General features: G+C 39.7%; 1 protein-coding gene across 1 annotated transcript; it reads left to right on the plus strand.

Moving 5' to 3' along the window:
- Positions 1 to 14: 14 nt before the first annotated feature.
- Positions 15 to 21,269, plus strand: SEC23IP (SEC23 interacting protein). Its single transcript, XM_057379262.1, has 19 exons — positions 15 to 243; positions 3,718 to 4,244; positions 5,071 to 5,260; positions 5,714 to 5,907; positions 6,229 to 6,318; positions 7,505 to 7,625; positions 7,951 to 8,040; positions 8,687 to 8,828; positions 9,992 to 10,200; positions 10,809 to 10,927; positions 11,494 to 11,664; positions 12,026 to 12,121; positions 12,288 to 12,494; positions 12,636 to 12,791; positions 13,370 to 13,472; positions 13,878 to 14,063; positions 14,510 to 14,672; positions 16,637 to 16,737; positions 18,905 to 21,269. The coding sequence occupies exons 1-18, from the start codon at positions 84 to 86 to the stop codon at positions 16,716 to 16,718; spliced, it is 3,006 nt and encodes a 1,001-aa protein (XP_057235245.1). The 5' UTR covers positions 15 to 83; the 3' UTR covers positions 16,719 to 16,737; positions 18,905 to 21,269.
- Positions 21,270 to 21,439: the final 170 nt, after the last annotated feature.

The raw sequence follows: 21,439 nt of genomic DNA on the forward strand, positions 1-21,439 counted from the left end.
CTGCGCGCGGCCGCCGCCGCCATCTTGGCTGAGGGCGGAAGGCGCCGGGGTTGGACGGGGTTGGACGTGGCCGGGGCGCGGCCATGGCGGCGGCGAAACCCGGGGGAGGCGCCGGCACCGGCACCGGCACCGGCACCAACCTGCTCTTCTCCTCCTCCGCCACCGAGTTCAGCTTCAACGTGCCCTTCATCCCGGTCAGCCAAGCGCCCGTCGCGCCCCCCGGCGCCGCGCTCCTGCCCGCCGGTACGAAAGAGGGGGATAGGGAGGGAGGGCAGCCGGGAGCGCAGGGGCCGTGGGGGTCCCGCCGGGAAGGGGCGGTGGGGCCTGGGGAGCCCTCAGAACCGAGCCGGGGCTGCCAAGAGGGGCTGCGGGCCCGGAGAGCCCGGTAAGTGTGGGCTCAACCCGGCTCTGTCCGCTGTCCCTGGTGGTGCCTCAGCAAACACCCTGCTCGGGATTACATATTCCGTTTTCCTGCACTTAATTTCTTCTACTTCCCCTGATACCAAAACCCACTACCGCCTGTGTGTGTGTTTTAGTGCTGTGTTTAAAGACGGGCGTTGATCATCGCGCTTCTAGCTCACCGATGTGTCAGTGCTTCCATTCAGTGTGTCCTTAATGTTTTCGCGTTTTTTAAGCTCCTCTCTCTTGTTATCTTCCGTTTTTCCATTGTGAAAATAGCACGTTAAGCAGATACCTTAAATATCCTTGCCARTTTAATCCTGGTTCTAATATCCTTTCCTCCTAAAGCTTCAATGGTGTTCCCAACACATGCCTGTGCGGCTTAAAATCTGACACTCAGGCAGTTTCAGATAAAGGAATGGATTTTTCTGGGAATGTGTTCRGTCAGAGATTAAAGCTCTGAAGGTTAGAAATGCATCTAGAAATCAGATATTTCGAATTTTTCTGCATTGTGCATGTTGGGATTGGACTAATGACCTTTAAAGGTCCCTTTTAACACAGACTATTCTATGCTGAGTCTTCAAGACTTCAACACTGTTGTGTCTTAGCTAAAATAAGTGCTAATATAGCTGGAAATCAGTGCAGTGCATTTCTGTAGGTTAAATAAAATGCTTGCCAAGTATGGCTTTGAAACATTTCTTTAGATCTACTACATTTTTTGGGTAGGAGGGATAAAARCATCAGATTATTATTCCTAGTTACTTGAACTATCTAGGTAGTTGATACATTACTAATTCCATTGAGTAATTCATACAACTTTTCTTTCATATAAGCATACATTAATTTTCCATTAAAAATAATTTTTAAGTGCTGATCTGGCCAGTAGCTTTACACAAATGACTGTCCTGGCACTTTGCTGAATATTTTGAAGCCAGCCAGGGATAAAATCTGATGGGATTTGTTTAATTAGTGAATCTTAAACTCTCCATGTGACTTAAAATTTGTTTGGGTGAGGATTCRTGGTTCTGCAGCTGGAGTGAATTTCAGTGTCAGAGATTGTGCCACATTCCATGTCAGTCCAAGTGAGGCCCATGTCCTGTTAAATGTTCTGGTTCCCTGGTCAAGTGTACTCACCATCTGTTCAACCAGGTGTTGGCACCTTGCTGAGTAGAATCGTTTGTATTTGGCATCATAATATGAAACAGGAAAGAACAAGCTCTTGAATTTGAATTTGAAGTTGTGTAAAATGTAATAAGAATCAGTCCTAGGATTTGTTTGCCATTTTACAGCCAATATTAGGAAGCTGTGTGCAGTCAATCATGGGTTTATCTGTCTYCAAGAGTGATTAGTGGTTTGAGCTCTGCAGTTTGAGAATAAAATGCCTTCTCTGGCTCAGGTATGGGTGATGTAACCAACATATTTTCTGTAGGTAGGGAGGAGTGTTCCCAATGAGGATGTGGACTGATGTCACTTGTGCTTGTCTGGTGCCAGTCTGTGAATGGCAAGGTTGTACCTTGTGTACGGAGGGATGTACAGGAGGTTGACACAGTCACAGTTGAAGAAAGACTGCTTTTATACATGGAAGAACACATGTTAAAGCTGTGCTGTGACTTGCTTGTTTTCCTGCCAGGTTGGGTTTATGTTCCAACTTACCTTTTGCAAAATTAGAAAAAAAGCAAGATATAAAGTAACGCTTTGTGTTGGAAAATGGTATGTACATATATACATATATGTATGTTGTGTATATATGTATGTATTTATATTTTTTGGCAGATCTTTTGTCAGCCTTGTTTTGCAAAGAAAGCTGCAGTTAGACTAAATCTCCCAAACCTGTTTGAAACTCRAAAAGAGTAGGTGTTTTGTGAACATTCATTTGCTGAAGGCCTTGAGAACTCATGAGCACACTGTTGCATATTTAGGGTGAACCTGACACGGTGAGGTGAAGGGTCTKCTCTTCCACCTCCAGTTTGGGAAAGCTGAGAGTTGACAGTGTGGTTTGCAATTTGCTTCTCTCTGTCCCACAGTGTTTAGGAAATGTGWAAGGAAGGTGGATTTTATTGTTTATTAAGTATAAATGGCTACTCTGCTTGCAGCTGGGAGATAATCCCCAGGCCTGATTTCAGAGTGGTWGTTGGTTCTAAGTGGTTTCACTGTTCTCCACACAGTGGCTTGCACACATAGATTTTGGCTTTGTTCCTCAAAGTGGGATCAAGTGCCGTAAATGAAAATAAGAGGAATTGATAAATGCGGGTGATGCCTCAAATTGACACCATCTGCAAAGACTAAATAAAAGATGGCTAAAATAGTTCTTTTTAATCTTGGCTGCTTTTATGATTAATTAATTAGAGCAGCAGCTTCCTTGGGAGACTTCTCCATTGATTCCCCTGTACTCCCTTGATACTCCCTATCAGTTGATGGCCGCAGATGGCACTGACTCCTTGCAAGGTGCTGTTCCTCAGCAGGCAGGCAGTGCTGCTCAGGCCATCACAGCTTTGGTGAGCTTACTGTGAAACCTGCAATAATGACAAAACTCCTTTTTTCCTTGCTTGTTCCTAGATTACTGCAAAAAAAATCCCACTAAACTGATTGATCAGCACCCGTTTTATTTATTTTCTCAATGTGAAAAGGAGTTAGTGGCCTTGCATCTTTTTAAATCCTCCTGCAATTGTGTAAAATGGGGATTGATTTTTCTGCACCAGAGATGCAGCTTTTATGCAAGTGTAGAGTAGGATTTTTAGAGAGARCTGGAGTAAGTCCTGCTCATGAAGTTACTTAGGATCATGAGTTATGGCAACATTGCAAGTCAAATGAGAAACCTTGAGAGGGCTCTGCTCAAGGAGGAGGTGAGAATGGGTYGGTTAACCAGTAGGTTTGGCCTATAAAAGAATGTTCTAAAGCTCTGTCCTAAAAATTAGAGTATTAAGTCCTAAGCTTCATAGTGAAAGGATATGACTGCAAGGCTGTTGTTGCATTTGAGGGATAAGTGAAGTTGGGAGGGATTTTAGTGCCTGCCAGATTGCACTGGGAAGGTCCCAACTCCTTGTTATTTTGGTTTCTTATTTAATATTTTAAAATTTTGTTGCTTTTCTTGCGTACACTGAGTGACTTTCATGGTCCATTTAAAATGTTCTTGAAGGCTTGGTATCTTTTGTTTCATTTCATTATGTGCCTAATCAAGGATGTGTAAGCTTTATAATCCTTTTGGCCTTATGGGGGCCAGCAGTTTTGGCAATAGCTGATAMTGTTGTGGAACATTTTGACCCCATACAGTGGTTTGAAGCTCTCACAAGATCTCTGGTTATCCTTTTGTTTTTGCAGATGATTCTGCAGATGTTGGGGAAGAGGACAGCTTCTTGGGTCAGACTTCTGCCAGCCCCAACCCACCACAGACTTTCAGCTACTTCTCTCAAGTTCCCAGTAGCAGTGATCCCTTTGGAAATATTGGGCAGCCACCCTTAACAACTGTTTCAACACCTGTCGGAGCACCAGCCTTCTCCAGACCTCCCACTTCRCTTCCTGCTGTGTCTGGGTCACAGGATGGGCAAAATGCCTTTTCACCACATATTCCTAAATCCCAATCTTACAGTGCCCCACCCACTTCCCAGGTGGGAATGGCAGCTTACCAGTCCCCTCAGCAGAGCTGTCCCCCGCCCACCAGCGCTGCCCTGCCTGCAGGGACACCCCAGCAGCARGGCTATAACCCCTACAGGCACACCACCCTGAGCAGCAGGGCCAACCCCTACCTCACCCCGCCCCAGCTGCAGCAGAGCCACCCCCCTGCCCACACAGCATCCCCTGTGCCACCCGTGCAGATGTACCAGACACCCCCGGGGCCACTGACACAGGTATGGGACTTGTTCTGGGTACCACAGCTAAACAAGTCACTTTGCTCTTTGAACTCTGTGTATTTTATCTTTTGAAGATTTTCTTCTCTACAAAAAAAATGCAGAAAAAAAATCTTGAACCATTTATAACAGCAAAATCTTTTCACTAGAAATAGCTTGGAGCTGTTTCAGGAAGACTTTCTGATCTTCGAAGCGAGCATTCCCTGAGGTTGTAGCTCTGTGAGCCTGTGGGTGTCAGAAATAAAGCCAGGTTATGAAGTTCTGGTGCTCTTTTCTAAGGGTTTCTGAGTTTGCTGAGTTTCAACTTTAAATTGGGTTATTCAGCCTTTTACAGGATGCAGGCTAAAATCTTACCAAGATTGTTGATGAAGCCAGAACGTCTTGAAACTAAGTCACATAAAATTGTCAGCAAACTCTTTGAAACACTTTGGTTAAGGATTTTGTATGATGTAAAGCATTAGCATCCRTTCTCTCTTTCCTGCAGAAAAGCATTACTAAAATAAATTTGAAAATATAAGAGAATATTTGAAATCTTACTGGCTTTAGGTAATGATGCTAAACCAGGGCAGCTTTTTTAAAAAGTGTTTGTAGGAATGGAATTCACRGTTCTCAGTTTGAAATTTGTTCTCAGAATTTGTTCTCAGTTTGAAAAAGTGTAAGTTTTCAAACACATGATAAAGTGGACAATATTTTTAGAAATGAAGATAACGTTCTTGGGGAGGAAAAAATGTTAGAAATAAAGTTTCAGAGTGTTCCTTATAACRAAGTATAGATGAGTTCTGTAAAAGCCCTGTGAAATTGAGGTGCTGAGCCCTTCTCTTTTCAGTTTCCACAGTCCCAGCTCCAGACTGCCAGGCCTKCAGGGCCCCTGGTCCCGGCCTCTCCTATGTTCCTGCAGAACCAATATGAGCCAGTTCAGCCCCACTGGTTCTACTGTAAGGAGGTGGAGGACAAGCAAATATGGATGCCATTCAGCATTCTGGATTCTGCAAAAYTAGAGGAGGTCTATAATTCTGGTAAGTCTGCCTTATCCAGAGGTGAGCAGAAAGACTAAAAGAAAAACAGTGGGGTAATGCCACTCATGTGTGTGGCAGTAATAAATAAAGTTAATAAATGTCTTGAAGATGTATTTTGTCAGTGAAATAAATTAGTTGGTGCATTATCATTGCTTGATGTTTTCAGTGTTGGAGATGCACCACCCCAAGGAGGTATCTGATTTTCATTTAGAACTCCTGGTTACTTGTTTCTTGGGTTAACTTTTTGTTAAACTGCCAGTTCTGGAATAAATATTCATATCTGGGAGTTTTTCTAAGTTTTTGTTGTGTACGGAGCATATAGAAGCACTCTAGAAGCATTACACACTGTCGTGGTGTAACTATCAGTCCTAACACTGATCCCAGCAGTGACCAGGGTGGGATTGAAGCCGGGTGTGTGTTAGTGTGGTAACCAGGTGTGGCTGTGTGTCCCAGTCCAGCCTGACCCCGAGAGCGTGGTGCTGAGCACGGACGGGGGCCGCTACGACGTCTTCCTGTACGAKCGGGTGAGGAAAGCCGTGTACTGGGACGAGGAGCCTTCGGAAGTGAGGCGCTGCATGTGGTTCTACAAGGGAGACAAGGACAGCCGCTTCATCCCTTACACTGAGGATTTTAGTGACAAACTGGAGGTTAGTAAGTCACAAAAACTGTGTTAGTTCATTGTATTAATCACCTTAGAAATAATGCTTTCCATTTCATTAAGATGATTTCCAGAATGCACTTGCTGGGACATAAATCCTGGAACGAGGAGTGGCTACAAGGCCACATTGCTCATGCATCAGTCTTGCACTGCTGTGATCTGAAATCTACTTGTGTAGCTCTACATGTGACATTTTTATATAAACAAAGTCATGTGGATTTTAACTGTAACATTACAGATGATGCATGAGGCCAAAAAAATACTGAGAAGGCTGCCATGCTGATTTTGTGTAATTTGTTTACTGTTTCAGGCAGAATATAAAAGGGCTGTAACTACGAATCAATGGCATCGGCGACTTGAATTTCCAAATGGGGAGACAATTGTCATGCATAATCCCAAGGTAATAGATTTTTGCAATTGTGTCTCACAGGATTCATTAAGGGTGAATGAGCAAATGGATGGAAGCATAAATTGAATGCAGTCCTAATCTTGAATGAATCGTAACAGTTGGTTGTTTTGGATATGTGTGCATTAAAGATGGTCAAGTTTACAGAACACTGAACTTGTGGTTGCTTGAATGTGCTGTCATGTGGTTAAAAGACAATGCTTTCTGAAACCTAGGGAGAATAAGGGTTTGCATAGTAGATATTTTGGCTAAACGTAGCTGCCAGCAAATGGTAAGCAATTTGAATTCGTTTAACCTCAGACAGTCTGTACCAAATGAAAGATAATTAAAACTAAGAGCTTTCATGTGGAGAAGAGCGTTAATCTAACTATAAGGTAAATCATTTCTTTATGTAAGCCCTGAGAAGGTTTCTGCTGTGACTATTTTTAGGCCATAAGAAAGTATAGCGAGACAAGCTTTTAAAGTTATTCTAAATACTCTGAACAGTTTCGTGATTAAATCATGGACTTCAGCCTTATTGACCAATGCTGTTAACTGTTGACTTATCACAGTTGCAGTAATTAATATATAGAACCATCAAAAGGCCAGAAAGAATCATGGTTGCTCCTACTTTAAATGTTTAATAGTGCTGGTTAGGGAATTCTGTCCAGTAAAAACCTAGAGAGGAAGCATTTAAATCACTTCGTGTCATAAAAATGATTTCAGACTCTAAATGTAAGTCCTATAAACAGCTGTACAACCCAGTTCCTCTCTAGGGTTTCTGGGCTACTTCAAATGCTGTTGTCCTTCCCTGAAAAGCACTGCAGTTGTTTTTTCCATTTTGTCCTTGTGATGGAGTTATTGTAAACAAGGTAATATAAGATTCCTTATATTAGCAGCAATCTGCTAAGGAAGAGTGGATACTGGAGAGTAGGAAAGAGGAGCTTGAATAACGCTTGACTGAGGAGTTAAAATGGTTCAGAATCACTGGGTAGGCCCAGCTTCTTCAACTAGTGGTTATTTTCTCTGAGTCATCTGGTTACTTTTCACACTAATGAGGATTATATGGAAGAAAACATTTGAGTTTCAGATTGCAAGGTAAAGCAATCAAAAATGTATTAAGCCATGCTGTGCTTTCAGGCTAGAAATATGAGTCATGGGGGATTTCTGTGGTTAGAATTGAATACTGTATTTGTTGCAGGTCATAGTTCAGTTCCAACCTTCTGCCACACCAGATGAATGGGGCACCACTCAAGATGGCCAGGCAAGGCCAAGGGTAGTGAAACGTGGAATTGATGATGACCATGATGAGATTCCTGATGGTAGGTGATGAGATTCCTGGTGTACTKGGGTCTGCCCTGGGAGCAGTCAGTTTGGATGTGTGCAAAAGCTGGACAATAGTGGGTGAAGTTCTGTTCATACCTGGAGTCTAAAGAGGAAAAATATTCCTTCATCTAATCTACTTGAAAGAGGTTATGTGGTTTTGGGGTTTTTCAGTCAAAGGAGTCCTGTGGACTCTATTACATCCTGAACCATGTTATGTGATAGGCTTTATAAAACAAGTGTGTATTATACTTGCTTGACTCTTGCATTCACTTGTGCAGTACATATTGGCACTCTGAATGTTTTCCTTCTTTTTTCCTGCAGGAGAAATGTCCCAAATTGATCATCTGGTGTTTATGGTTCATGGCATTGGTCCTGTATGTGACTTGAGGTTTAGAAGCATTGTTGAGTGTGGTAAGTTTGGGCTTGTATAATGAGCAGCTGGATTCTTAACTGTTTAAATGTGGCTCTGTCTAGCTCATATTCAGATAAGCATGTCTTTATCTTTTTTTAAAGAAAACTCTCTAATAAGAAGTCCAATATCTGGTAGAATTTTTTTCATGATTATTTTCCAAAGGCAGAATCTGTTTACTGTCAGACTTGAAGCTTTAGCTGTTATTACTAGTACTCAATATCAGACTTCAGGATGATTGGGGTTTTGGGATGTGTGGTGAGGGTTTTGTTCTGGTCGATTTTTTTTTTTTTTTGTTTTTGTTTTTGTAGTGTGAGTGGATATGTTTGCATTGTGTGGTCTGTGTGTGGTGTGGTTTTTTGTTTGCATTTTTTTAACATACACTCCAGTACAAATGAGTAAATTAAGAAAGCCCTGTCTGGTCATGGAGTAAATTGTGAGATAAATAAAAACTTGTGAGAAAATCCACTCTAAGAAAAATTTGTACTTTCTTATTGTTAGAATAGTAATACTTGTAAAGATTTTTCCACTTTTGAGTTTCCATCATCTGTATTCTGAGTATGTGTGAAATTAAGGGGAAGGAGGGACTATTTATGTGTTAMTTGAGTACTGCAGCTATCAGATTTTCATTCTGCTTTTTCTTCACAGTTGATGATTTTAGGACTGTTTCTCTGAAGTTGTTGCAGACTCACTTTAAGAAATGTTTGGAGGAACGCAAAGTGAGCAGGGTGGAATTCCTTCCAGTTCACTGGCACAGTTCTCTGCATGGAGATGCTACAGGTGTAGAYAGGTGAGTGTGTTGTACTCATCTGCAGRCTAGATWARTAAATSYRTGACTGGGTTACAAAAGARAATTGCWCAYTTTTAGAAACTAATATTTTGATGGKGAAAGCTGGAAAGGCATGAGGAWTTTTTTCTYCTGCACACATYTTTGTTTTCACTYGCATGAGAGTRGTCCATGCATGATACTTGATAATGAGTGAGTGTGTAGAGATTGTGATCACAAGTATGAGGTGCTGAACATGGAGATATTTTGTCCAGTTCCCGGTGTGGACAATTTAGAGCAGAGAGTTTTCTTTTCTTTACTTTCCTGCAGTCTGATTGAGTTTGACCCCAGGATTATTTCTGAGAAAGGCACTGAGCCTCTCTGGCCAGTCCTAAAGGATACCTGAATTATGATCAGGCACTTGAGCTAAGGAGGTTTTTTTTTTGAAGCAAAGTATCTATATTTGAGTAGGAGTGTTACAGCATTTAAAARTCTATTTTAAAATCCCTTCTCTGTGCCTACTGCTTTGCTGTAACTTCTCATTTCAAACTGTTTTTCCTCGCTCAAAGATGGGGAARTAGAAATTGTGAGGGTGGCAACCTGTGCCACTTAAAGGACACRCTGATGTTCTCCAGACTGTTCTATCTCAGTCAAACCACACTGCTTTCCTCGAGCCTTAGTCTTTTATTTGCATTTGGGCCCTGTATGGGAAGGTATCCTTATTCTGTTCATCAAACCAGGCAGTCTCAAGTCTATAGCAATTCCGCTGCAGCTGCCTTCACTCCAGGCAGGCAGATGGTGATGCCAAGCTTTTTCTTCTAAAAGGGAATTTTTACAATTCTGTGATCCTAATTTTACATGTGAGTTCTTTTTCTCTTCACTTCAATCTGCTCACCAAACTTCCCTGGTACTTTATGAGAGCAGTGTTGGAATAGAGAAGAGGTTATTTCAGGCATCTCTTTAGCCTGGAGAGAAAAAAGGGGAGCTGTATCTTTCTCAAATATTAMAATCAGCAGGTAGCATTAATATATGAATATGCAACAAGGCCAGAAGGCTGTATGTTTTTTAAAAATGTCTTCAGAGACCCTTTCTGTAAAATTTACATTGCATTAATTTCAAAAGCTRACAAAGCCCTTACCAGTGTTTCTTTAAAGCCGTTCATGCTTCTAATGATTCTGTGTTACCAGGAACATAAAGAAAATCACTTTGCCCAGCATTGGTCGCCTGAGGCACTTCACCAACGAAACGCTGCTCGACATCCTGTTCTACAACAGCCCCACCTACTGCCAGACCATCGTGGATAAAGTGGGCATGGAAATGAACCGCCTGTACGCGCTTTTCATGAGCCGCAACCCCGACTTCAAAGGAGGAGTCTCTGTGGCYGGGCACAGCTTAGGTGATTGTCTGGGGAATGCTGCTTTCATCCCAAATCATTTCTTACTTAAGGGAAACGGGCCCTTCGTTAAGCATAAGGCTCAGTTCAGGGCATGACTATGTTTCAGAAAACAGCTGAATAAAAGACAAACACTTTTCAGCTTGAGTTCATCAGGCTTTGAGAAAAAGTTAGTACTTCCCTTCATGGAAACTTAATCTGTGTTTAAAAGTTAACAGGTTATCTGGTGTTAGATGTGTGATTTCTGTGTCTCAGAGCCTSCATTCAGTAAAAGTACAATAATTTTTTGGAAGATAGAATTAAGTGTTAGAGCAGTCTGTTGACATACTGGTTTGGGCTGGAACTTTTCCTCCAACCCATCAAGTCTCAGGTGTTTAAGGAAAAATAGTTTAGCCATGGCAACTACATGAAGCATGAACAAAGCAWAAAAGGGCTTGCTTTTAGCTGACAGTGATTATGTTCAAGTTAATATATGGGTATTTGAATTCAGCCATTTGTTTTGATCAGTCTATACCATGACAGACTGCATATTGCATATACATCTTGCTTGAGATTTAGGGACAGGAAAACACGACGTTTTTCCCAAGTCAACTCTTAATTCCTATTTCCAGGTTCCTTAATTTTATTTGACATACTGTCTAACCAGAAGGACTTAGCTTCATCTGTGAATTCTGGACCATTCTCTGGTGTTGATGGGACTGTGAAGGATGTGGCTGTTCCTGATAAACAGGTAATTTGCATGCTGGTCTTCCCAGGCCTTCCCAGATCTGATATTTTGAGCCATTTTTAATTWACTTTTCATAATTTATTAGTTGAAACAATTTTGTGGGTTTTGATAGTACATTTTAACATGTTAATGGAAACAAGCAGTTCTGTAAATACTGGCAGTTCCTAGGACAAATTAATTTGATCTCTCTTAAGTTCCAAGGAGGCAGGCCAGTAATGACATTTTATGATGAATATCAGCTTTGACCCACGTAACTTAGTCTTAACAATATTTAAATGGTGGGGGAGATGTGTAAGAGGGGGAAGAATCTATCTGTGTTTAGACAAGAAATGGTGACCAGTTGTTTGTGGACAAAAGGAACCATTTTTGAGTGTTTTGTTCTCATGGTAATTTAAAAATATTTATTTTGCTGGTTTATTATTAGTGGGAAATCTCAATCCTKCTTTACTAAAAATGGACATATATTTACAGAGCTTGCATGATTATGTTTTTAAGAGAAAAAATGATTTTCTTTGCTGCATATTGGTTTTTCACTGTCAGAGGATGTGATTCTGTGCTGTTTTATTAAGATGACTGAAGATACCAGCTCCTTGGGCTCCTCCATTGCTACTTCTGGTGATGACCTTTGTGAGCCTGAAGCAGATGAAGATGTTCCTACTTTGCAGAAGACTCTGGAAATGCTCAGTTTGTCAGAGTATGCAAGCACCTTTGAAAAGGAGCGAATCGACATGGAGTCTCTGGTACAAAAATGTTCACTTCACTTGTAGGGATTGCCCAGGGTATGGAGGTTTATGTTTGGGTTGTCTTGTTTTGTTTTTTCTTTGWGTTCTGTGGCCACAAGATCAGTTGCAAAGATAAAATAATCAATGCATGACTTGAAGAATGAATGTTCTATGACTTTTGTTGGTTTTTCTTGGTGTGGTGCGCCCTCCCAGTTATATTAAGGCACTTTGTGCCATGTCTTTTTAATTTTTATATTTTCTGTAGCTTTATAAATTGAGTTACCAAATTAGTGAGTCATTGCCAGTAAGAAATTAAACATTTTACTAGAAAAGCTGTAAAGTGTGCTTTGATATGTGTGTTTGGTGTTTGTTTCTTTAGCTYATGTGTACAGTTGATGACCTGAAGGAAATGGGGATACCTCTTGGACCAAGAAAGAAAATAGCTAACTTTGTAAAAGACAGAGCAGCCAAGCAGGTAAATACATTTCTCAGGATTGAAAATAAAARTTGTTAAGCAAATGGAACTGACCTCCTTGCTGTGGAGTGGTTTCTGTTCTTGAACTTTCTTGTTAACATGCTGTATATATTAAAGGAATTTTGACAACTGTGAAGTAACTTCTTTTTCTCCGTAACTTTAAAAGGAACAGAAGAAAGCAATAGCAGAAAAGAAAGCAGTGCTGGCTGCCACACTCCAGACTCAAGAAGAYGCCCAGAAATCAAAAGAGGCACTTTCCTCTGTCTCCCCTTCAGAGTCTGGCCAGCTGCACTCAAAGAGGAAGCTTCCAGTTGGTGCATCTGTGTCTTCWGTGAACATTGACTATGAGTATTTCGAAGTTGGAACTGGCCAGGTKAGACTACATAGATTTTAATGGTTTGTGCAATTTAAAGGGTTTGAACAATACTGTCTTTTCAATGTATAGGTTTTTTTATGTTAATGTGTTTTGAAGCTGGCAGTTCTGGAGATGATGTATCTGATTTCTGTCTGGTAGGTTTCTGTGGTTTACAGTGCACTGGACTTTGAGCCAGATATTTTCTTTGCTCTTGGTTCCCCTATTGGTGTGTTCCTTACTGTGAGGGGTGTGGAGAAGATTGATGAAAACTACAGGCTCCCTACCTGCAAAGGCTTCTTCAATATCTATCACCCAGTGAGTAAGCAGTGCTTTTGATGTTTGATTTTAGTTGATGTGGATGACAAAAAAAGGCAGAATAATAAGTTTTGACTTCTGAGCAATACAGCTCTTGTTCCCCTGTGTACATTTCCCAAAATTCTTCCAGGTGTGGGTTGGTTTGGTAATACTTGTTCCTTTTAAGAGCTAAGGTAGTTGTTCTGGGGGTTGTTTGGATTTTTTTTCATTACTTTGACGCCACTCTTGTAGATTTTTATGGAATGTTTATATTTTTACATGTAGTGTGCTTGTCCTCTTCGGTCTCATTTAACATTTCAACAGTGATATGTTGATAGAGATTAAATGCCAGGAAATCTTGCTGTTGTATTTCCTCATTAAAATCTCCGTCTGTAGGAGAACAAGACCAAAGTAATTAATGAACTAGCTGAACCTTATGATTAACCTAAACTGTCATGAACTGAGTTTCTGTAAATTCAAACAGTACAGAATTAAAACTGATTCTCTGTTAATCATAAATAGGGAATTTTTAAAACTGAAATATGATATTTATAATAATTTTAAAGATAACTAAATGTCAATGTATTGTTTCTTAACAGCTTGATCCAGTAGCTTACAGGTTAGAACCAATGATCATTGAAGACTTGGATTTAAAACCAGTSCTCATTCCCCATCATAAAGGCAGAAAAAGACTTCATCTGGGTAAAAAGAAAACTTACTTCATACGAATCTTGTTCATTATTTACTCATTTGATGGATTAGAATGTTGTAAGATTTTAAGAGACTAATGAATGTTCCTGAATATCTGACTCCAGAACTCTCCAGAAGTGTGTATAATAAAGGAGAAAAACATGGTCTGTTGCTCTTTACTGTTTTTACTTTGGCGTAGGTGATTTAATTGATCCATTCAGTGAGAATTTAGCTGCATTTCACCYAATCTTTTAAAATGGAATAGAGAAGCAAGAATCACACATTCATGACATGGCAGGCCTGTTTCTCTTGGTGATTGGGATATTTATTGAAGAGAGTTTCATCATTCTGATTTTAGTTTGTAATTTTAAATACTTCTGTATTACATTTTTTGTTTTGTTTTTTTTTCTTTCTCAGAGCTGAAAGAYTCTCTCTCTCGTATGGGATCTGATCTGAAACAAGGCTTTATTAGCTCTCTGAAGAGTGCATGGCAGACCCTTAATGAATTTGCACGTGCTCATACATCTTCAACTCAGCTGCAAGCAGAACTGGAGAAAGTAGCTAACCAAATTAAAGAGGAGGAAGAAAAGCAGGTGGTGGAAGGTATGTGGACACATTATTGGTTTTCCTGTAATTTTACCTCAAATAAGTTGACACTTGAGTATCCCAGTGACACTTTGCTATTGATTTTCCTGACCCTGTTAAGAAGGCCTCTCTGCTAAATGCTGGGTTCCCACCAAAGCTGCTCTGCCATTCTCTTCCTCTGGATGGGGGAGAGAAAACACAAAGCTGTGTGAGTTAAGTTCAGGGARAGATCACTCAGCAGTTACTTCTTAAAAAAAAAAACTATTTGAACTATTAAGAAAAAAATAAGCCTATAGTCCAGTAACCTTTCTGACCCAAGTAGTGTTCTGGGCAGTTCAGGTTGTTATTACTGTCTCATCACAAGCACTTGGAAATTACAGSAGGGAAAATGGGTAATATTTCTTAATTATAGTCAAGCAAGCTGTAACTGAAAAGAGTTTAAATCTTAAATTCTTTGATTTTAGCTGAGAAGATCACTGAAAGTCCAGACCCTCCAAAAGATGAAGATGTTTCAGTGAAGGTTGGAATGCTGAAYGGAGGGCGTCGCATTGATTATGTTCTTCAAGAGAAGCCAATAGAAAGCTTCAATGAATACCTGTTTGCTTTGCAGAGTCATCTGTGCTACTGGTAAGGGGAAATATTTGTGATTCTATCAATACTGCTTAAGGTACATGGTGTATATGGTTGTCCAGAAATGTCARGCTCAGGGTGTTGTGCTTGGATGTCACTATTTGATAATCCAATTTCAAAATAAAATTCTGTGTTAGCACACAGTAAAGAAATCTGTCTGCAGTGAAGACATTGCATAATGTTCTCTTGACATTTGACACTCCAAACACACATTTCTACCTGCTGTCATTTTGAAAACAGAGTTCTGGAAGCATTTCAGCAACTGTAGTTTTTCAAATAAAACTGTTCATGAAGGAATTTGATTAGATTACAGTAAGTGGTAAAACTTTATTGCWTCTTCTGTCAAAGCAAAGGATGTGTGAAGTTTATTTAACACACCTTTGTAGTTTTGGGTATCAGCAGTGAACTGTGCAGAGTGGTGTTGRTGAGGGAGGAGTGACTGGTCTCTTGAGTTTAGCAGATGCTGGACAAAGGGAGCTCTGCATTCTTTCTGAAGGTTTTGATTTTCAGTAGGTGRTTTTAGAAGCGGGTATTTTTTTTTCCCAGAGTTTAAAATACAGCTCTGAAAGCGTTACCTGAAGGGTGTCACTAAAGCCATCATCACTTCCCCTGTGAAAGCTCAGGACCTGCAGGAAGGGTTACCGAGGCTGCTGTGAGCACTGAGCTCTGTCAGGGTGGCCCCGTGGTGGCAGTGCTGTTCCACAGGCAGGGCTGAAGGAAGGGATTTTCTTTCCACAGGGTGGCAGCCGATYACTGCCAGGTTTTTAAAAACTTTCTAGCCATAGCTGTTTTTGTCATTCAGGTCGGGAAGATAAGCATGGTGATTAATGACCCAAATAGGGAGCATTTTTTTTCCTAAGGAATGGTGTGAAAAGCTTTAAATGGAATGCTCTGAGTGTTGAGAGATTGGAGCTTCTGTGTTGAGCCCTCTACCTACTTGTTTGCTGCTCATTTAATGCAGAGACCGTCAAGAAATGTCTGTGCTTAATTGTGGAAAATACAKGAAGTCCCTTAGCTTGCATGTTTAATTCTGTACTGGTGTTCTGCAAATTATACTCCTCACTTGGGGAGGATCACAGTTCTGACAATCTAAATCTCCTTTACTGGCTCTCTGTGTCATTTATTTTGAAAAGCACRGGATGCTGCCCTCATAAAACAACTCCTGCAGCTTTAGAATTTTGTTCAAATTTTCCTGTTTATTTTTTACAGTGCTCCTTACTTTTTATGTTGGTATTGTTGATGTATGTTTGAATAGTATTGTATAGATGAATAGGAAAATTAAGTCTATTCACACTAACTTTAAATTGAGATAGCCTGAAACCTTTTTGAAAAGAGGAGGGAAAACAGCCACTTGGAAACATGGCACTTGAGTGATATTAATTTTAGGTTATTTGAAAACTACCTTACATTTTAGTAATAAGGGAGGGAGGAAAACTCTGGGTATTTAACATAGTCTGTTTGCAATTAAGGGCCTGCCAGTTAGAGAAGAATTAGGACATTGCTGATAGAACTGACAAGGCTGAGTTTTGACACTGGGTTAATAGATGGAGTGGGACAAGATGAGCAGAATGAAGTGTGGAATATGTTCAGGAGCTCATTGGATACAAACAGTGATACATTATTTTGGGGGATTAAGACAAGGGAGTAACATCAAAGAAGTGGATAGAGGAGGGGATCTAGAGTTGCAGCATAGGAAGTTAGGGAGGATAGAGGAGGAGGAAATGCAGTAGAAAAAAGGTAAATGCATAGGCTAAGGCTGATAGAACTAATTCAAACTGGTGAAGAATTGTAGCTTGAGGGAAGTTGGTAGAGGCAAGACCATATTCATGAAAAGTTTGTAGGGTAATAGGTTGTGCAAGCTTTTTAKAGGGCTGAAATAGGATGAAATGTGACTTAGGAGAATTAGAACATGGACTGTACTGAACTAACTTTTTTCTTTTTTTTAATTTCATTCTTCATAGGGGTTCTGAAGACACTGCCTTGCTGTTTCTCAAAGAAATATACAGAACTATGAATATCARTGCTGAGCAGCCGCAGCATTGATGTAAAAAAACATGAATTTGTAAGTTTGTTCTAACRTAACTTCTGTGCTCATATCAAATTCAGCTGCAGCTTAAATGTCTTTACTTTCCCTTTTTCCTCTGAAGTTTAAATTACAAAGCAGACAACCGTAAAATGTCATTTTGATTGCGAAAACAGTTTCTAAACTTGAATGCAAAGGAAGCCTTTGAGTTCTTGCCTTCATTCCCAAAAGATATCTGATGTTAGGGGTTTTGATACTGGATAATAATTGCCAGYACAAATACAACTAAAGTATGATCTCTCTTTATCATGCCTCTCCCTCAGTTCCATTGTYCAGTGAATGTTGAAGAATAGGAAAACTTGGTGAAATTGCATATGATGAAACTTCATTTACAGTGCAGTATATTTTACAACACCAAGTACTCTACTGCTGTAATGTCCATATTGGATTGGTTGACCAATGGTGCACATTTGCCAGCAAAAARCTGTTTGTCTCCCAAGAAAGTGTTAAACACTGATAGTGATAAATTACTGAATGAGACCCTTATATAGGTTAGTATTTTATTATCTTTATATAGTTTAAGAATTCCAGTAGAACAAGTGGAATGACATGGAAGTTGGTTCATTTTGAAAATGAATTAAATACACAATATAATTGAGTATCTTAGATCTGAAATATTCCTCAGGTATGGTATTTTTATTTTAAGATACATGTTTTCAAACTGAGGATCTGTATTGTACCCGTTTGCATCACTGGATGTTATAGAATAGAAAATACTTTCTTTTGAGAGGCAAGGAAGGAATRATATGCACCTTACCTTTTTGGAATAACGCAAGATAGTTTCTGATGTATTTCTCCATTTTCAGAAGAACTGATAATGTCAAGGTACATAAATACCCAGCATGAAGAGAAATGCTTGACATTTCAGAGGAATATTTTAGGTATCTCTAACTCCTACCATACRGTTTTAGTACTCTATTGTAATAGAATGCTTCTGATGGTCAGTTGATAGCAGCYTTTTTTTGAAATAAAATGTCAAGGCTGATCAAACACATTTCTCGTGGAGAAGTAAAAGGAAAAAGGCWCCAGTTGGCTGCACAGCTCTGACAKTGGTGTATCAGTCATCACAAYGKCTTATGCAGAATYTCAAGTCACAGCTGCAAAATTTTTTCTCTACTTCTATTTCTTTATGATGGCTCTGGTTGAAATCATATGAAGCTTATTGCATAGGAAATGCCTTTAAGTCTCTTTGCAGGGGGGGGAATGGGGTGTGATAATTTATCAGTGCAAAGCTCAGAKCAGTTTGTTGCTCAGCTGCAGCAGGCACTGGGATAATTGTGGTTTTTTCATTGAGAACTACACCATTGGGGGGCAGTTTAGCAGGATGTCACACAGCAAAGCACAGTCAGGGAAATCTGGAATTCCATCAGGAATTGCTCAGAGTGACCCTCAGCACTGGCTTGACTGAACAGTGTTTGAGACTCTGGGATTCAGAAACCAGAGGCTTAAATGTGAGGGCACACCATGAAACAGGATCTTTTCACATGAGAAGAAATGTCTTTCCATGTGCTGTGTAAAATATTATCACATCACAAGAAACCTGGAAGTACTGGAGTAGAAAATTCTCCCCTAGTGATAGCAGTCATGTGTTTTTTTTCTCCTTTTTTTCTGTGCTTTTAAACCTGTGAACGTGAAGGGTGGCAGTGTGAAGGTAATGGATTATCCAGTAGTGCCTATGACAGCAACATCCATTTTATTTTTATGAGTGACTTGATTTAGCTCTTCTGGATCATCTTGAAGCTGCYCTTTGTGAAACAGTAATACAGGGTTTCATGTAAACAATGGAATATGTACCAGCATATTAAAGCTTGGCTGTWTAAATGATCACTATCCTCACTGGGATAATTCATTACCAAAAGCTAAAGAATCTAATAACTGGTTGAAATGTATAATGAATGACACCCTATTAGCAGTTGTTGTGAGCTTATTCTGTTTGCAGTTGTAATTGCCAGTTTGTGTAGACAGAAAGTACATTTCAGAGGCTTACTGTATGAAAAGTTTGATTAAAAACGTGGGTGGATTTTTAGATCTTTTGTCTTCTTGAAATTRAATGTTGGCATATTTAATTTGATTAGTACTACTGTGGGAATAGAAAACCTGATATATTTCCTATTTCCAATATGTCCACATTTTGTTTTCTCTGCAGACCTGGTGAAAAGCCCTCTGAAGAACATCTGGTATTTTCATAGTTTCACATGACAAGATAAGCATCAGAATCTTTTCTCCTGCCAGTCCAGAACCTGCTTGGAYTCCACCTTCTTGTGTCACTTCAAGCAAACTTAAATTATGAGATGATCAGCACTGTCATTCAGGAGATGGATGGAATGACAGAGTTTTGATCTTAAATCAGTTTAATTGTACCGTTGCCAAATRCAAGATGATTGAAGAAGGTTTTTTGGCATGCAAATCATAACTTCTCTCCTTCAGCTCTCCTGTCTCAGCTGGCTGCCAGACATGCTTTGCCTACCAAGGCTGCATGTCCTGAGTAAAAAGGACTTGTTGAGAAACAGCAATAATCTACTTTTCTTGACACATTTGTTCATCCACCTTTAAAAAATAAAATGTGAACTGTAGTTAAAACCTTCTTTAATACAGATTACACAAGTTCATATTTACTAAAAGCTAGCAACCAGAATAATTTTCTTACTATTGTAAGTGTGATGGAGATTATTTTATAAAGACCTTTTTAAGCCTCTGTTAAGAGTTTTATTGTGGCTTTTTTTAAGTAAAAATGAACTTTTGTCTTTGAAAATATTAGAAGTTTGTTACAGCTAGTTCAGTGTTCGCATATCCTGAAATGAGGAATGATTTAAAATAACATTTTGATCTGGTAATTACAGAATCACAGACTGTTCTAAGTTAATTAAGGCGATTTTAGTGAAACTAGGCTGCAGTTGTGAGAGCTAAAATACTTACCTCGACCTTGCAGTTTAACATCTCAAAACAGTTAATGTAAATAGGAACCTGAAGTTTATGGATGCTAGATAATAATCCAGATCCAACCCTGCAATTGAGACTCCATTTCCATGTAATGACATTGAGGTGAGTTAGGTAGTGTGAAATTCTTGGAATTCATGTCTCTGAATACTGAGCTTCTGTAGCTTTCCTCTGGCTTCAATTTACATACACATTGTGGCTTTCCTTAATATTAGTGGCTTACCCTTATTCCTGACTATTTGCCTCTGTTACTGGAGTAAACAAATTTTGAAATGCAGTATGTTTTTTCTTCCTTGATATATGTAAAATACACATTATTGTGTATATAATTTGATTGCTGTAATTAAAATTACCTTACTTCCAGTGGATCTTTACAACAAAGTTTTGTATTTCATGACAATAGCTTGGAGGCCTCTGGAGAGGTTCCTTAGTCCAGATTCCCAGCTCAGGGCCTTATCAAGGCAGGAGATCCTTTGCCTCTCTGGGCCCTGTTGTAATGTCTGACTACTATGATTTCGATTWATTTTTTTATAATATACAGTTGAAATTTTCTAGGTGGAGCTCATGTCTGTGKCCTTTTGTGCTTTCTCTGCATCTCCAAGAACAACGTTTCATCTTCTCTTCTCTTGCACTCTCACATTTGATATTGAGGACACCACCAAGATTTTCCTTCTCAATATCAAAYACTTTCCTTGCCATCTCCTTGCCTGCCATGTGCTGTGACCCTGCTGTGACCCTTGGGGCTTCCCATTGAATTGGCTTTTCAAAATCCTTCTTGGTCAGGGAACCAAGTTTGCCAAAGGAAACTTTTTATCCAAACAGACCAATGACTTTGTGTCTTTATAAACTAACCTCTCAGAATTTTTTAAGCTTTGCAATGTCTTTTGTTACTTAGAGCACAATTTTAAAAAATAAACAACACAAACTCTCCAACCACTGGCTTCATTTTCACGWTAAATATCACAGAGTGGAGGGTTATATGCACTGGTATTTGTCAGCTCTGTGCCACACTGAGTAATTTGCTTAAATTGCATTTTTTTGGAAGCTGCTGGGCTGTGCCACATCCCCCTGRGAGGGAACAGCAGCACCAGGAACAGTCACATTTTATGGGTGTGTGAGAGAAGTTATTGCAGGGGCGACCCTGGCTGGCAAGGAGCTGCCTTTGCAATGGAAGGGTGCACAGGAGGATATTGCAGGAATTGACCATCTGGAGTGCAGAAATTGGTTTGGGAATATGGCATAAAAATTAGTTCCACTTACATAAACAAAGAATGGACTGCAGCTACAGTAAGAAGCTGTTCTTGCATCTTAAAAGCAAGTGGAAGTTGAGACACAAAGGAAAAATGATGGTGTAACCTGTGGTTATATACAACAAAGAAAGAAATAAAATAAATTGAGTCTATAGAGTGATTTTAAATCTGCTACAGATGAATACCTKGCTTCCCCAGCAGAAATCTTCATTGTGTGCTGCAACACACACCGTACACAGCACAGCTTCCAGTGCATGCTGATGTTTCTGGTTTATTTTTGTATGTATTATAACACATAATTAAACATAAAGGCTAATTAAACTTTAATTAGTCCATATACAAACATTTTTTAAAAACTGGTGAGAAGAAGATTTTAATAAAAAAATGTCTGTGTAACAGGGCGTAGTAGGATAGGAAAGGAGGTGGAAATTTTTGTAAATGAATTTCAAGCAAAAAAATCAGAGCCTCTCTTAGAAATCCAGCCCCTTTCCAAA

The sequence above is a fragment of the Malurus melanocephalus genome, unplaced genomic scaffold (assembly GCF_030028575.1).
Source record: "Malurus melanocephalus ecotype Western Australia unplaced genomic scaffold, MMel_1.1 scaffold_397, whole genome shotgun sequence".
NCBI classification, from domain to species: Eukaryota; Metazoa; Chordata; class Aves; order Passeriformes; family Maluridae; genus Malurus; species Malurus melanocephalus.